Source organism: Sminthopsis crassicaudata, chromosome 4, assembly GCF_048593235.1.
Source record: "Sminthopsis crassicaudata isolate SCR6 chromosome 4, ASM4859323v1, whole genome shotgun sequence".
Taxonomy (NCBI): Eukaryota; Metazoa; Chordata; class Mammalia; order Dasyuromorphia; family Dasyuridae; genus Sminthopsis; species Sminthopsis crassicaudata.
In genome coordinates, this window is record NC_133620.1 from 336215112 (window position 1) to 336231256 (window position 16145).

At 40.5% G+C, this 16145-nt stretch overlaps 1 protein-coding gene across 8 annotated transcripts in view; it reads left to right on the forward strand.

Annotated features, from left to right (window-relative positions):
• TMEM94 (transmembrane protein 94) overlaps window positions 1-16145 on the forward strand; it is a 47115-nt gene that overhangs the window by 19055 nt on the left and 11915 nt on the right. For all 8 annotated transcript variants that reach the window (XM_074260744.1, XM_074260743.1, XM_074260746.1 and 5 more), the window contains exons 3-10: window positions 11737-11856; window positions 12734-12861; window positions 13232-13368; window positions 13857-14059; window positions 14441-14592; window positions 14884-14986; window positions 15204-15290; window positions 15725-15841. In XM_074260744.1, coding sequence (XP_074116845.1) covers window positions 11737-11856; window positions 12734-12861; window positions 13232-13368; window positions 13857-14059; window positions 14441-14592; window positions 14884-14986; window positions 15204-15290; window positions 15725-15841 — 1047 coding nt within the window. The remainder of the gene's footprint in view (window positions 1-11736; window positions 11857-12733; window positions 12862-13231; window positions 13369-13856; window positions 14060-14440; window positions 14593-14883; window positions 14987-15203; window positions 15291-15724; window positions 15842-16145) is intronic.

The following is a 16145-nucleotide window of genomic DNA, read 5'->3' on the forward strand; positions in this document are numbered from 1 at the left end:
GAGGAACTGCTTTATATATTCAAAACACTATAAATTTAAGTTATGATGATTACCCCCCAGAAGGAAAGTAGAGGGGAAGGGACAAATCCAGGTGTGGAGTGGTAAAAGAACTTTCATCAAAGCAAGGCTTATGACTTTCCCCTTCTTTGTGGCAGTGCTTGCTTCAATTGGTTACTTGACTCATCTAGGCCTAAAGTTCTATTTTCTAGCTTCCATGGCCCAAATCCCTTCTAGTTGTAGATAAGCCTCCTTCCCCCACTTCAATGCCTTTTTCTCATTACAGTGTATGTAGCTATTAAAATTCTGTATTGCTGTTCTCTCTTCCTTCCTTCATTCCCAGGATTAGAAACCATGGCAATAGGGAAGTCACTCCAAGCGACCTTGACCCTCATCCTTTTTCTTACCTTTCCAAAAGCCTCAGAGATAGTGGAATAAATGGTCCATAAAGTAACCCTTGGGGAGCTAGTGATGGTCTATAGCTTCTGTAGGGATGCTTTTCTTTACCCCAATTTCTGTGATGCTTGTTAATTCCTTTCTCTATCCATATTATCTTTGAACATACACCTTCTGTTCTCCTGACATAGCTCAATTCTAGTGGTTTCATATGACAAATAGGCCAAGCTCTTGATTATCTAGCAGAATACTATACAAACTTTGTCCTTACTGTTCTCAATCTCCTCCCTCCTTTCTCTGTCTATTCTGCCTCCCACCCTCCCTCTTACCGCTGCTGCTGTTGCTGCTGCCTCCTCCCTCTCTGAATCTTCAGCGTGACTGGAAATAGGCTGAATTAATCAGCAGATTGGAGCAGCTCCTGATTCTCTGCAGCACTGGACTTCTAGTTCATATTCTCTCTGGGTTTCTGTGGTCGGTTGGTCTATCTATCTGTCTATTTGTCTTTCTCCTCCTCATTTCTTTCCCCTCATTTCTTTTTTTTCTCTCCCCACTCCCTTTTTCATCTCTCCTTCTCTCTCCTTCATTCCTTTCCCCTTTTTGTCTCTTTAGTCTTCTTGTCTCTCTCTCCCCTTCACCCTCAACCTTCTCTCCTTCTTTGTCCTCTAACTCTTCTGTCTCTTTAAGAACAGTATTGGAACTTGTTTTATTTAACTCTTGGTTACTCAGGTCTTATCCTCGATGCTCTTTAAGCAGGCAGAACTGTGGATGCCCAATCAGGGCAAGTGCAGCAAAGTGAGTATGCTTCATTGGTTTTCTTATTTCTGTTAAAAGTGGCTTGTCTCCTACTTTGTTCTTGTCTTAAGGTCTGTGAACATTTTAGAGGTCCTGAGAGTAATAGTTAAGAATAGCTTCAGGTGGAGCAAAAGCAGTCAGGCCTTCCCAGGAATGCGCCAGGGCTTCCCAGCCAGAAAGCTGATGTACCCATTGAGTTGGCAAAAAGGCTCATGAGTTGATTGGAGAAGATAGAGGAAAGTCGAAATGACCCAGCCCCAAGCTGAGGGAAAACGTGGACAATATCTACTCTGGCCTGCCTGAGGGGGCATTATGTTAAGGAGTGTCAGCATTCTATTTCCCTGAAGATAGTGTTGGGAAAGTGTATGAGGCATTAAATCCATGCCTCCTTGTGGTTAGAGGGTAGAGAGATGGAAGGGCTCCTTTAAAAATGTGGATATATCTTAATATATTCTTGTTCCTTAGTGGCTCTGGAAAATGGAAAGAAGGAAGTAAGAGAAAATGCTTAGAATTAGGATAAGGAAGGATTGAGGGAGAAGAGACCTGTAGGTTCAGTCATGCTGTCTTTTAGCTTTAGATAGAGTTGATTTGCTAAAAACCAGAGATTTTTTTGTCATTTTTCTTTTTTAAAAAAAGGTATTATGAACTAGAAAATAATCAACAAAAGTGGTTGTTTCCATATGCAAAGAAGGTCAGGAAGATTGTATGTGAAACTATTAATTTATGTACAGCTTTAAAATATATACATAAGTAAATTTGATGTGATGATACTTATATTATTTTACTTGTCTGTGTCCTCTTATGAACCCCTTTTCTTTTCTTCTGTATTTCTAATATGTTTTATTGATTTTTTTTTCTTTCGTTTTGCCTCCTCTTTGTTCCTTATCTCATAGAAGCCCTTCTTTGTAACAAATAAACATAGACAAAGAACAAAAAAAAATTGTGTTAAATTGGGCATGCTTGAAAGTGTCTCATTCTGTACCTATAAGCTTATCACCCTTCCACCAAGCAGTGGAAGATATATATCATCTTAAGTCTTCTGGAATCATAATTGGCCATTTCATAGGATTCTTGACTTTCAAAATTGTTTTACTTTATAAAGTTTTGATTATCTCATAAATAGTTTTGTTGGTTCACTTCACTCTGTATCAATTCATACAGTTCTTCCCAGTCTTTTCAGAATCCATCTCTTTTTACTATTTCTTGCTGTATAATATTATATACACATATAATTTATTCAGTTATTCCCAAATTAATGGACACCCAATTTTCCAGGTCTTTACAACAACAAAAAAAACTTCAATAATAATTTTGATATACATGGATCCTTTCTCTATCTTTTTAATATATATTGAAGGGTATAATCTTAATAGTACTATTACTGGGACAAAGAACATGCAGAGTTTAGTGACTTAGGGTATAATTCCAAACTGCTTTCCAGAACTGTTGGATCAGTTCTGGATTTCCTCAAGAGTTCATTTTCCTACAGCCCCTCCAATAATTAACATTTTTGGGGGTCATTTTTGCCATATAGTTTTAATTTATACCTTAAGGACATTATCTTTCTGTCAGGAGATATGTAGCATTCTTTGATCAGTATTTTAGAGCAGGGTTCAGAAGGCAAACTGATCTTTCCAGCTTTGGACTGAGAATTGTTTTGACATTTTAAAATCAAGTTTTATTTTCTTGGCCCTTAGGCTATATAGGTTGCCTACCTGTGCTTGAGTCTTGTTTGGTCATTTCATGGATCAGAGTTCTGAAGTCTTATTCTGTTTATTCAAGTTTATTCTGTTTCTTTACAATGCTGCTGTTTTGTGTATAAATTTTTCTTGTTTTTTCTCACTTCACTCTAAATCAACTCAAATAATCCCAACCTGGCCCATTCATAATTTCTTACAGCACAATACATTTCTATAACATAATTTGTTTATCAGTCTCCTCAATTGATATCTCCTTTGTTTCCAGTTCTGTGCTACCACAAAAAGAACTATTACAAATATTTTAGTACTTATGTGCAATATTTTTGTTCAGAATGCTTTGTATTTTTTCTTCTTTATTTGGGGCATGGATCTAGTAGTGGGATTTTTGAGCCTAGGAGTATGTTTGTACAGTTTACTAACATTGGGAGTTTCTTTCAGCAGGTAGATTCTTCTTATTTTTACCTTGCCTTCTAATGCTAAGTTAATTGAGGCAATTTTCTTTTCATCATTTCTTGAAATACATTTAGATTTTTCAAGGAGTCTGATAATTCTTATATTTCCTTTACTTGTTTTGAAGGTCAGTTATTTTAGATAGTGGGTATCTTATATTTACTTTTGTTTTTTCCAGTCTTTTCACTTAGTTCTCTTCTTTCATCTCCAGATGCCTATTGGATATTTTAAACTAACTGTCTCCAAGATGGAGGCCTTTTAAACTCAATGTGTCCTAAATTTGTCATTCCACAGTGAACTTATTATCTTTTTCTCTTTTCATGATTCTCAGCCAGGAATTGGTTTCTCTGAGGTCGTCCTGATAGGTCTGCATGAAATGTTGGAGGCAATGCCGATCTTCAGCCTTGGATGTTGCATTCCTCCCTGCCTCCACCTTTTCCCCATGCTGGCTCTCAGAAGCTGAGCCTGTCTCCTTCCTGGTCTTTAGGTGCAATGAAGAATACCTTACTAGGCCCTTTCTACCTGTTGGGATTTGTACTTTAGAGAGGGATGTGTCTGGGAAGTTAACTCTGCACCTTTGTGCTTCCCCATTTCTGGCCTTGGAGACTTGGCATTCAGGTCCTAACTAGTTCCATTTAGAAGGTGTTTTGCCTGGCGGGTAGGGGATTTGCTAAGACCAAACTGAGAGCCCTAAATTTGTCATTCCCATCCCAAGCAGTAATTGTGAAGCCAAGGAGTTCGGAAATCCTAAGTTGTTTCTGTTCTGTTGTTGAGCTGGGCATCTTGTTCTGCCTTTTTCAGAGATGGGACAGCTGTGATATTGACCATGGGTGCCATGAATGTGTTGAGGGGTTCTGGAAGAGAGACAATACATGGCTGGCAGTCAGATTTCTGCTGGGAGCAATGACAGCCTCTGGTTGATTCAACCCTGAAACACAGACTGCTGTTTTAGAAATTTCTTGCTCTTTTTGTATATACATTATAGCAACTGCAATTAGCCAATCCTGCTTCTTTTGGTCCTCAAGGCTCCCCCGGGCCCAGCCTCTCTAATGGGGGAGACAGGGCTGAAATGAAGAGGATTCCGAACTTGGGGGTTTCTTGAGATCCTCTCTCTGCATTGTAGCTGGATTTGCTGAGGCAGAGCTTCATATAAATCTCTCCATTTTTCACCACTTAAGTACAAAGGATAAACATTGTGGGGGGAGGGGAGAAATTGGTTTAAATTGAAAAGTGTCAATGTGACCAGAACAATTGTAGTACTTCTTAATTCTTTACCATTTCTTTACTTTTTTGAGGGGCTGAGCTGAGAGGTTTGAGATTTCTTTGGATCTGGTGGCATAGGTAAGGAACATGGAGAAGATCTTGCTCAAACTGAGTACTTAAAACTAGAGCAAATTTTTCTGCCTCCCAAATCACTTGATCATTGGCCTCTATAAATAAGAATGGTAACCCTGGGAATGTATTGAACCTCAGGTTGAGTTTGCAGACCTAGGTTCTTATTTCCAAAACAAACTCTATTCTCTCCCTTGCCACAGCCTCTCCAGAGGCAACTTGGAACTCTCAGGAGCCCAGACTCACACTACGCTCTTAGAAATGCCAGTAGAACTTGCCTGCCTGCCAGCAGATTGGCATTCTCTCCTGTCCCAGGTCCAGCTCTGCCCTGGACCTTACTCTGGCCATTTGGTCACAAGTGACAAGATTCACCATTGAAGAATATAAAGATGTTTACCTCAGTCCCTCAGCCCTAAGACTAGTCCCATGCATGTGGTACATCAGGAGGAGAAACTCAGTAAAAATAAGAGGAAGCAACGAGTTGATTTTAACATGGAAATGCCTGCTGGAGATGGGGTGAGATATTGCCACTTACTATTTGTAATTTGCCCCCACTTAGATGAGCTTGACTATACTGATAGCAGAGTAAAGTAAAATCTATGGGGAACAATCAGGCACAGAAAACTACATTTTCTCCTACCACCAGCCTGTGTATGCGGGCACTTTCTTGGGAAGGCATGTAATTATAGAATGCCTTGTTTTTCCTTTGCTGTGTTTTTCTTAATAGCCAGTCTAGAGATTGGTGCCCCGGGCTAGATACAATAGGAGCAGGTAGGGGCATGGAGTAAATGCTTGAAGATACTTTCTCTGCTTTCTGCTGGAACCTGATTGGCCAGTTTGGGAGTGGAGCCGCACTACCACACCACACCTACTGCCCTAAGAAAGAAAATGGGATGTCCAGACAATACTGAGAAAGAAGTCAGAGAGAGGGCTCAGATAGGCTAGAGTTTATTACAAGAGGGGGGACATTGGTCCTTGTTTTTGGTTTTTTATTGTTTGTGAGTTGTTGTTGTTGTTGTTTGGAAATAGAAAATAAGCTAGCCTTGAAGATTTCCAGATGCTGGGAAGGGAGGGTTATAGTTCTGTGGTCCCTAAAGAGAGAGATACAAATACCTAGTCAGAGAAGGGGCTGCGTGCCAGCAACCTAATTTGTATGACAAGACTAAGCTTTTTTTGTGTTATTTGTAGTTCTCTTTTCCTTCTCTACTTGAAATAATTTAGCTTTGGTCCTCCAGTTTTAGTGGTTCCCCAATGAAATTTTAGCTCTGTGTAACATGGATGTCCCTTCCCTCCTTTTCTTTCCTTTGTGAAGTTTTCCCATTACTGATTGTGTTGGTGGCCTCCCCATATAACACTGCCACCTTGACCAATGTTTCGATCACTGGCTGTACTTTTTCCTACTCCCTGACATATAGATTCTGGAGAGGAAATCAAATTAGTCTTTACTTCTCATGTAAGGCTTCCTTTGTTGTCATCACTCAGCAGCTGTCTGTGCTCCTTTAAGGTTCACTCCATTCAAATTTTCTGCCTAATTTAGAGCCTACTACTTATCTTTCAGTCCCAATATCTTTCTCCCTTCTTCTCAAGGAGACTTGACTCACAATCTCTTCTCTCAACACATGCCTTCATACTAGGGGACATAAATACGTTGCAATTCTGAAATATTCTCAGCTCCCATGATTTCTCCATATTTCCTTAGCTACAGGCATAGGTGGCCATACCCTTGATCATCTCACAAGTTTCCACTTCAACAAACAGAAACCCTCTGATTCCTTTAGTAGGTTATAACTTTCTGTCACCTATTCTTTTTCCTTATTTGACCCTCCAATCCCTCCATACCTCAGTTTGCTCTTACCTCAATTTCTTCTCTTACCATTCTCAGTCCTATAGTTATCCAGTTCAACTCTGCATTGTCTTCTACTCTTGAATGGGTTCTTACTCTGTCCTATCAACTCCATGCCTTACCAAGTTCCAATTCTAAATTATTCTCACCATCTGTCTCTTCCCTCCTACCCATTGCTAAATGGAATTAAATGAAGTCATGCAATCTCGCTACTAGATGCATAACAAATTTATGTTACTTAAGCTCAGGTAGGCCTCGCTGTAGCAGGATGACCCTTCTCCCTAATTCAATCTTTATGCTCTCTTCCCACAGACTGGGCTGTATAGAATTTTTACTTCTCTCCTCAAGTCTCTCACATCTTATCTCTCTCCCTTTCTGCAGAGTCCCTTATCTCCTACCTTACATAGAAAATAGGCCATTTTTCATTAGTCCCCTCTTTTCAAAAGCCTTTGACATTATCTCTCACTCACTTCTTTATTCTAGACTGATGAAGAGGTGACCTTTCTCCTAGTCAAGGCTCCAATATGAATGCCCTTGATTCTAAATGTTTGACTCTTGAGTCTACTGGCTCCTTTCTTGCCACTTTCAAACATATCCAAGGCTTCTCTATACTGAAAAAAAAAATCTTTAATGACCATCCCCTAGAAGTTGTTGTCCAGTACCTCTCTTCTTTGTCATGCCTAAACTCTTAAAATAAGTTGTCTGTTCTATTTGTCTTCCTTTCACTTACTTCTTAGTTTTTTTACAATCTGGTTTCCACTTTCCTCCCTGAAAGGGAGGAACTAAATCCATAGTGATCTGAGTTGCCAAACCCATTGGTATTTTCTCAAACTTCACGTTTCTCAACCCTTCTGCAGAGGTTGACCCTGCTGACTACACTCTCCTCATGGGTACTTTCTTTTCTCTAGATTTACCTGGCACTCCTCCTACCTGTCTGGCCATTCCTCCTCACTCTGTCTCCTTTAGGCTGGCTCATCATCCATACCCCCCCCCCCCAACCGTGGGTATTCTCTGAAGTTCTGTTTTAGTTGGTCCTCCTCTGTTCTTTGTCAGTGTAGCTCTCATTGATTGGCCAAAAAAAAGATCCCAGGCCAAGCCTCAGTTAGTCTTTGGGCCCTGATTGATTCAGAAGGAATATAAATAGCAACTGTTTCTATTTTGGCCAGAAACTCTGAGGGTCTTTCCTCTCAGATCCGTGTGTGTGTGTGTGTGTGTGTGTGTGTGTGTGTGTTTTGACTAGATAAAAAAGGCCTTTCTTTGTCTCCTTTCATTTTTTACCAGCCTTAATCACTGTATAGGTGTTGCCTCAGTCAAACTGAAACCTGTTAAAGACCTTAGCTTAAAAAAACCAAGGCCTCCCAAAGCATCTAGGGTCATCTCCAATCTTCCTGATCTGCATCTTGTTACTGGAACTCAGATGACTCTAAAAGGGAAAGTGAGGCAAGTGCCTTGCACTCACTTAAATGCCATTTATGTGTATATCCTGACATCATCTCCCATGGTCCTCTTAGAGAACAAAGGAGAACAAACAACATTCTCTCTACGACTTCATTAGCTTCCATGGGTTTCATGCATGGGCACTTTTATATATCTAACCCTAGCCTCTTTTGTGATTTCCATTCTCTTTATTTATAACCATTTCTCAGATATTTCAAACTGAATGTCCTATAAGCTTTTCAGACTCAATACATTATCTTAATTCTGAAGCCCAATTTCTTTTGCACTTTTCTATTTCTGATGAGGCCCCTACTGTCCTTTTTAGTCATCTTAAGTTTTTAATTTTGGTGTTATCTTTGTTAGTCTATTCTTTACTCTATTTATCCATTCAATGGACAGATCTTGCTATTTATGTCTCCACATCTCTTCCTTCTTTTCCATTATCTCTAGTCACCCTAATATTCCTCTCTCTTAAGCTATTACTATAGTCTACTGATTAATCTCTTGGGTTTAAATCTGTCCTTTCTTTATCTTCCACATGATAAGGAGTAAATTGGGGCTCTAAGCTGAGATGGATTTACTCCTCACCACATATAGTTGTGAAAGTAATTCTCTTTTTTTATTTTAGTAATTTGTTTTTTCCCTAATTATATATAAAAACAATTTATAATTTTGTTTTTAAAAATTGAGTTCCTGTTTCTCTCATTTCCTACCTTCCCTCCTCATTGATAAGGCAAACAAACAAAACATATTTTCATGTTAGCTATATTGTAAAAGAAAACCCAGACCAAAACAAACTACCCAAGAAAAACAAAAAAAAAAAATTTTTTTTTAAATATGGTTTAGTCTTCAGTCAGACTTCATTAGTTCTTTCTCTGGGGATGGAAAACATTTTTCATCCTAAGTCTTTCAGCATTGCCTTGGATCCCTTGGATCATTGTATTGCTGATAACTGATAAAGCATTCACAGTAGATCATTGTACAACATTGCTATTATTATGTATTACAGTGTTCTCTTGGTTCAACTCATTTCACTTTGTGTCAGTTCATGTAAGTCTTTCCTGGTTTTGTTTTGGTTTTTTAAGTCTTGCTTGTCATTTCTTATAGCACAGTAGTATTCCATTATAGCCACATACACTCTTTGTTTAGCCATTCCCCAATGATATACCCTCCAATGAGGGATATCCCCTCAACTTCCAATTCTTTGCTATCACTAAAAGAGCTACTATAAATATTTTTTACAAATAAACCCTTTTTTTTTTTTTTTTTTAATCTCTTTGGGATACAGACCTAGTAGTAGTATTTTTTAATCAAAGGGTTTTATTTAGGTTTTCAGACATTTGGACATAATTCCAGATTGCTCTATAGAATGGTTTAATCAATCTACAACTCCCCCAACAGTGTATCAGTGTCTCAGTTTTCCCCCATCCCCTCTAATATTTGTCATTTTCTTTCTTTCTTTCTTTTTTTTTTTTTTTTTTTTTTTTTTTTTTTTTTTTTGTCATATTAGCCAATCTGATAGGAGTGAGGTAGTATCTCAGAATTGTTTTAATATGCATTTTTCTAATCAGTAGTGATTTAGAGAAGTTTTTCATGTGGCTTTAGATAGTTTTGATTACTTCTGAAAACTGCTTCTTCATATCCTTTGACTATCAATTTGGGGAATGACTCTGATTTTTATAAATTTGACTTCTCTATGTATTTGAGAAATGAAGTCTTTATCAGAGAAACTCAATGTAAAAAATTTTTTGTGAAAGTAATTTTCTAAGAATTCTGATCTGGCTTCTATAACAACCCTTTGAGGTAGGTGCTATTACAGAGTGCATGTATTGTCGGAGGATCAAATGAGATATTTGTAAGAGCACATAGCACAGAGCCTGGCTCATAGTAGGCACTACATAAATAAATGTTTATTCACTTCCTTTTTCAAGTTCTCTAGTTCAAACTGGTTTTCTGGCTATTCATCACATATAATTGTCTTCTATCTTCTAGCGTTTGCAATATCTCCCATGTCTCTTTGAATCCCTCATTCCTCCAAAGCTCCACTTGAGGGCCATTTTTGCTAATGTGCCTCATCTCCATTACAAAAGAACTTACCTTGTATTTATTTTATATCTGCTTATTAGTTGTGTATTGTCTCCTCTTATAAAATGTAAGTTTTCTCAGGGCTATTTCTCATTGTTTATTATTTATTTGGTTGGCTATTCTTGCTTCAGGCTATTTTCTTGTCTTCTCTGATTATCTAGTCCTGTCTGAGAATTATGATGAGCTTTAGGATCCTTATGTAAAGATCTAAGCCTCCAGGTAAGTGTAGATGTAAGGAGGAGGATGCAAGAGGTTTCTTGGTCTTTAAACCTGAATCATTTGTACAAGGCCAGTTATAATTCCACTGTCTCCCCTCCCTGAGGCGGGATACATTTCTCTTGCTCAGAGCTTCAGGCAATCAGAAGTTTTGTTTTTCATTTTGACCTTTTCCTTGAAAAGTTTGTTGATTTTTCTCTACTTTTAAGTTAGCACTTTAGTCTCAGCTGGTACTTCCTATGAAGCCTAAGTCCACTGGAATTCCCTACTAGGAAAATGGATGGATACCTTGAAAATGGACTCCCTGTACCAGTAGTTATTTCTTCTTTTTAAAAAATTTTAATCGATAATTTTGTTTTAGACCTCATACATACTTTTACTTGAATTCCCCATAATGGATAGTTTATAAAAGTCTGTTAAGTAAGGTGACTGTCTCTCCATAAGCTAAAGTGTTTTGTGTATCCCCTTTGGGAAGGGACAGACCCTTTCCTCATAATTCCCTAAGGTCACTCTGGTAAACTCGGCTATAATTTGGACATATTTGTTGGTAGAGAACAGTGCAGGCTGCTGAAAGCTCTCCCTTCTTCCCTTCCTTGTCTAAGAGAGAGGATTCCTGCTTAAACTCTACTGCCCAGATTAAAAGTGAGTTTTCACAGCCTTTACTGTTGGCTATTTGTCACATGATTTGTTGCAGGGAGGGAAGAACCAAGCCTGGAAGGAAAGAGCAATAAAATGGGGCAATAATGTAGGCATCTTGATTAGATGGGCACATGATAGTATAAGTCACAGGCTTTTCAGTGTAAAAGAATCTGAGGGGGCTGATTGAGGGCCGGACAGCCCACTGATTCTCTGTCCTTAACCCTCAACAGAAAGTTTTGGATATCATTGCTGTTGGAATCAACAATCCCTCTCTGTACATAAGCCACCTTCCCTGGCTTATCAATTCCTTTATGAAGGGTATTTCTTTCAGACCCTCAATTATTTTTTTAAACTTAATTCTTCTGACACATTTTATTTTGGCACACATGTCCAAATAAACCCCCTTAAAAAGTATCATCCCCCCAAAATAGTTAAGTTTGATGTGTCCTGTAATGTTGACCATCTAGCATTGACTCATATTTGAACAGAGCTTCTCCAAGTTGACTTTATTTAAATTGCTGTAGTTGTATATATTAAACATTGATGCTCTTTTGCTGGCCCTTGACAGTCTTATTCATATTCATGTACTTATGTTCTTATCTCCTAAGGGCCCTCTCAGAGATATTGAGACCTCATTTCCTCCTAGTTTGGAAATAGGGGTGGGATTTTTTTTCCCTGGCCACTTTAGCAACCTGGAACATGGGGTAGAGCTCAAATTTTCTGGAGGCCTTCAGTCTCCCAGAGTTTGTTCTCCCAATGTTGAACTTAGGGAAATCCAAGCCTAAACAACCTCTGGCAGTGACCTAAAGTGTTTCTACATGGTGTTTATGCTTGTGCTTTCTTCTGTAGGGCGATCCTCCCTTGGCCCTGGGCCTATCCACAGGTAAGGCCCTTAGTATCCTGAAGGAGCAGCTGGAGGCAGTGCTAGAGGGGCACCTAAAGGAGCAGAAGAAAAGCCTGACGTGGAAGGTGAGATTTTTCCCTGCTTTGTGTATCAGGACTGCCAGCAGAGGAGCTGATTGCTTTCTCCCTTCCAGACTTAGGCCAAAGTATGTATAGTAGAAAGAACCCCAGATTTGATAGAATATCTTGGCTCAAATCCCTGCTTTGTTATTGGCTACATGCATGGCTTTGGGCAAATTTCTTTAAAAATTTTTTTTTTTAATAATAGCTTTTTATTTTCAAAATACATGCAAAGATAGTTTTCAACATTCAGTCTTGCAAAACCTTAGGTTCAAAAAAAATTTTTTTCCCTCCCTTCTCTTCATCCTCCTCCCCTAGATAACAAGTAATAATTCAGTATAAGTTAAACGTGCAAATTCTTATAAACATATTTCCACATTTATCATGCTTGGGCAAATTTTTTAACTATTCTACTTCTTAGTTTCCTGCTCTATAAAATAGAGGAGTTGGGTTAAATGATTTCAGAGGTACTCCACAACTCTAAATCCTTTGATCCTGGCCCAGACAATTGAGTGGGAGGATGCCTGGGAAACTTATTTGCCAAGAGAAGTATAGAGTGCAAGAAAGAATCATTATAAGTTTAAGGGGTGGCTTACTCTTACCTTTGCAAAGTGAAGTTTATAAATCTAGAACTTTTCACTACAGATCATCATTAAAAGCCTAAAATAGTAAGGGTTTCCTTTTAATGATTTCCTGGATCCTGATCTCTAGTAACAACAGGCAGGTCTCTGGTTTATTCATAACTTTGCCTGAGAGATGAGCAGAAGATCAGGAGCAAGTGTCTGAGAAGGAGGCTAGATACATGACCTGACTGACCCCTTGGTACCCCATTCTGGCACCTGAATTCAGGTATTGATTTGCAACATCTTTACTCCCTCCTTAGGAAATATGGAAAAGGAGCTTCCTGCACCATAGTAACCGCTGTTCTTGTTTTCACTGGCCGGGTGCTTCCCTGATGCTGTTGGCAGTGCTGTTGCTGCTGGGCTGCTATGGGAGTCAGCCAGCTGGGAGGTAAACATGGTACCCTGGTGGCCACCAGAAAGAAGTGGTTCTCTACCTGCTTCCTCCTCTCCTGTTTTCCTTCCCAGTCCCAGAAATCCTCTTTCATCCATAATGCTAATAAGGGAGAGCAGAAATTGCCCCATGAGCTAGGGCAAGTGAGAACAAAGACTTGTGGCCATGTGCTACCTCTTGGGCCAGGGCACTGAGCTGTATGGACACCTGTTCTGTGACGGAAGAGCGGGCTCATGTTGGGCAATCTGAGTGAGGCAGCCTTCTGGCTGGGGAGGGAAGTCAGGGAGAAAGTATTTTGAGTCCTGAGGGTGGGCTAGACTGGAGGCTCTGCCCACTGCTCCTGAGCCGTCTGGCTTTTTTCACGCAGCCAAGGGGTAGAATTGGTGAATGCCACAGCACTTCTCTTGTTGCTACTTCTGAACCTCATCCTCATTGGGAGGCAGGAGCGGCTGAAACGCCAGGAGGTGGAGAGAAGGCTTCGGGGGATCATTGATCAAATAAGCGGTAAGGACAAGGATTGGTCCTTCCTGGGAGCTGGGGAGGATACTCTGGGATGGCAGAATTTTGGCCTTCTCTCTTATTGCCATCCAGACCTTTGACTACCAAGGCTGGCAACTTGGTGCTTGTCCCTGCCCTGGCCCAATTCTGAGTGAGCTAGAAGATTAAGGATGAAAGTTAAGTAACAATATGAAATCCAGCTCTAGAGCCAGGGATTCATGATCCATTGTAAAGATTGTTTATGATAAAGTGCCACTTGATGGGTTCAGATGGTAGGGATTTCAGCTGGGTCTTGAGGATGATTTAGATTTGAGAATGTGTGGAGATGTGGAGAAAACATTCCCAGAGATGGATAAGAAAGTGTTAAAGGTAGAGAAATAAAAATGAGCTTGTTAGATTTGGGGAAACTGAAGAGATTGGTTTGATTATCCTGGAGCATTTGTGTTGGAGAGTTGTCAAAGATTGCATTATTTTCTTCTTCCTCTTTTCTCCAGAGACCCTTAGGGATGGTAAGGAAGTCAGGTGGCCAAATGCCATGTACCCTGATCTTCATATGCCCTTTGCCCCGTCCTGGTCCTTGCACTGGGCCTACAGAGATGGACACCTGGTAAATTTGCCAGTCAGCCTGCTGGTGGAGGGAGATGTCATTGCCCTGAGGCCAGGTCAGGAATCCTTTGCTTCCCTGAGGGGGATCAAGGTAACTCAGGGTTTTTCTTCCCCTTCCCTGGGAAATATTGCTGGGATAGTGGGAGGATATCAGTTTATTCCTGAAGCTTCAATGCCATAGCTAGTTCCTCAGTTTCTCAGCTGTGACTTTGGGTAGATAGGGTATGGTTTGCTATTTATTATGTCGTCTTATCCCTACCGTCTTCTTTCTGCTGTCTTTAAATTACCAGAAACCTTAAAAGGCTCTATCCCAGTTGCTTATTTACTTCCCAATATCTACATTACCCCAAGCAATCTTCCTTATTATCAGGAATCATTGAGGACCTATGGGTATAAGTTAGGATGTTATAGGGCTGGCTGGGTACTCACATTTTCATCTACTCTTGTCAATCTTTCCCCCTTTTGCTGACAGGATGATGAGCACATTGTCTTGGAGCCAGGTGATCTGTTTCCCCCCTTTTCTCCTCCTCCCTCTCCACGGGGAGAAGTGAAAAAGGGACCACAGAACCCCCAACAACACCGACTCTTTCGGGTTCTTAAGACCCCTGTGTTGGATAACATCAGGTGAGAGGGATGCTGCTCTTCTTACAAAAAATTGCTCTCTCTCTTACTCTTTTCCTGATGGAAATTTGTTAGCTCATGCACTCACTCTCTTCTCAATGTAGATTTTTTGGAGACATTGGTCATTGGACTGATCTCTGAGCCAGCAGTGGGATACTGAGCTGGGCAGGGATGGGATTAGAGAGTGGACATTTTGCCAGCTAACGAGTCATTTTGAGGGACTAGTGGTATATCTGTGTGATACTTCTTGGCTATCTGGATGAAGCCTGGGACTGAGGCTGTTCTTTTCTTCAGATGGTGCTTGGATATGGCCTTGGCTCGACCAGTGACTGCTCTAGACAATGAGAGGTTCACGGTGCAATCAGTGATGCTGCGATATGCGGTCCCTGTGGTCCTGGTGAGGAGGATGAGAGGAGGGTGGGTCAGGCCGGGGAGCCATGGTTATGATGAATGGAGCAAATACTCTGTGCACAAGTGCATGTGATTAGGTGTTGCCTAGGAGATGTCCAGGCAAATTTGGGGAGAAATGAAAGATGAGAGTACTTCTTGAGAGTGTAGGCTTCTTGTGCATAAGGAGGCTGGAAGTAATTGAGACTCTGTCCTTTTCCCCACAGGCCAGCTTCCTTATCACTAATGCCCTGCGCTTTGTGTTCAGGGCTCCAGGAGTCACCTCTTGGCAATATACCTTACTCCAGCTGCAGGTAAGAAATTCTTTCCTTTGAGGTTGCTTCTTTAATTCTATTTCAGAGTTCCTCTGTTATACCTCTCACCAAAGAGTAGCCTTTGCTCAGGTTTATTCCAGGTGTGTGAAGACTTTTCCCATTGAACTACTCTGATGCTAGATTTTTTTTTTTTTTTTATTTGGGAAGAGGCAAGATGTGATCATTTTTTTAAATGGAATGGTCAAGATAAGGCCATCTTTCAAATGTGGTGCAAAGCTAGAGTCTGATACCTAAGCCTCCACCTGAGTTGTATTCCTTCCTTGGTCAGAAAATCTTTCATGGCGGTCCTTGTTTCCTACTCTTATACCTATGAATTGGCCACATAACCAGAAAAGTCCCTCCCTTTCTTTCTTCTTGTGGGGCAATACAATAGATCTTTAGGCTACACTGGTGGTGGGTTTTTCTTTCTCCAGGTGAATGGTGTCCTGCCAATCCTCCCGCTGTTGTTTCCAGTCCTTTGGGTACTGGCCACTGCCTGTGGGGAGGCCCGAGTCCTTGCCCAGATGAGCAAAGCCTCACCCAGCTCCCTGGTAAGTCAAGTTTTGACACTTCCATGGTGAAGAGGTGGAAGGAAGAGAAGAAGGGGGTTTGACTGTCTGCCCTAGGGATATTTTGACCTATACATACTGGGATCAAATCATTGATGGGTATAGTTAGTTAATTAGCCTAGGAGAAGGACATTAATATGCGGTTCTGTGCCATTGGTGGTCCTCCTCCCATCCCCCATATTCTCTTCTGTATGGGGTATACACTGTCTCCTGATGTAGCTTCTTCCAGAGGAACTGAAGACCCTAACTTAAGGCAGAGCTCTTGGTGTTGCCTTCACTTACTACT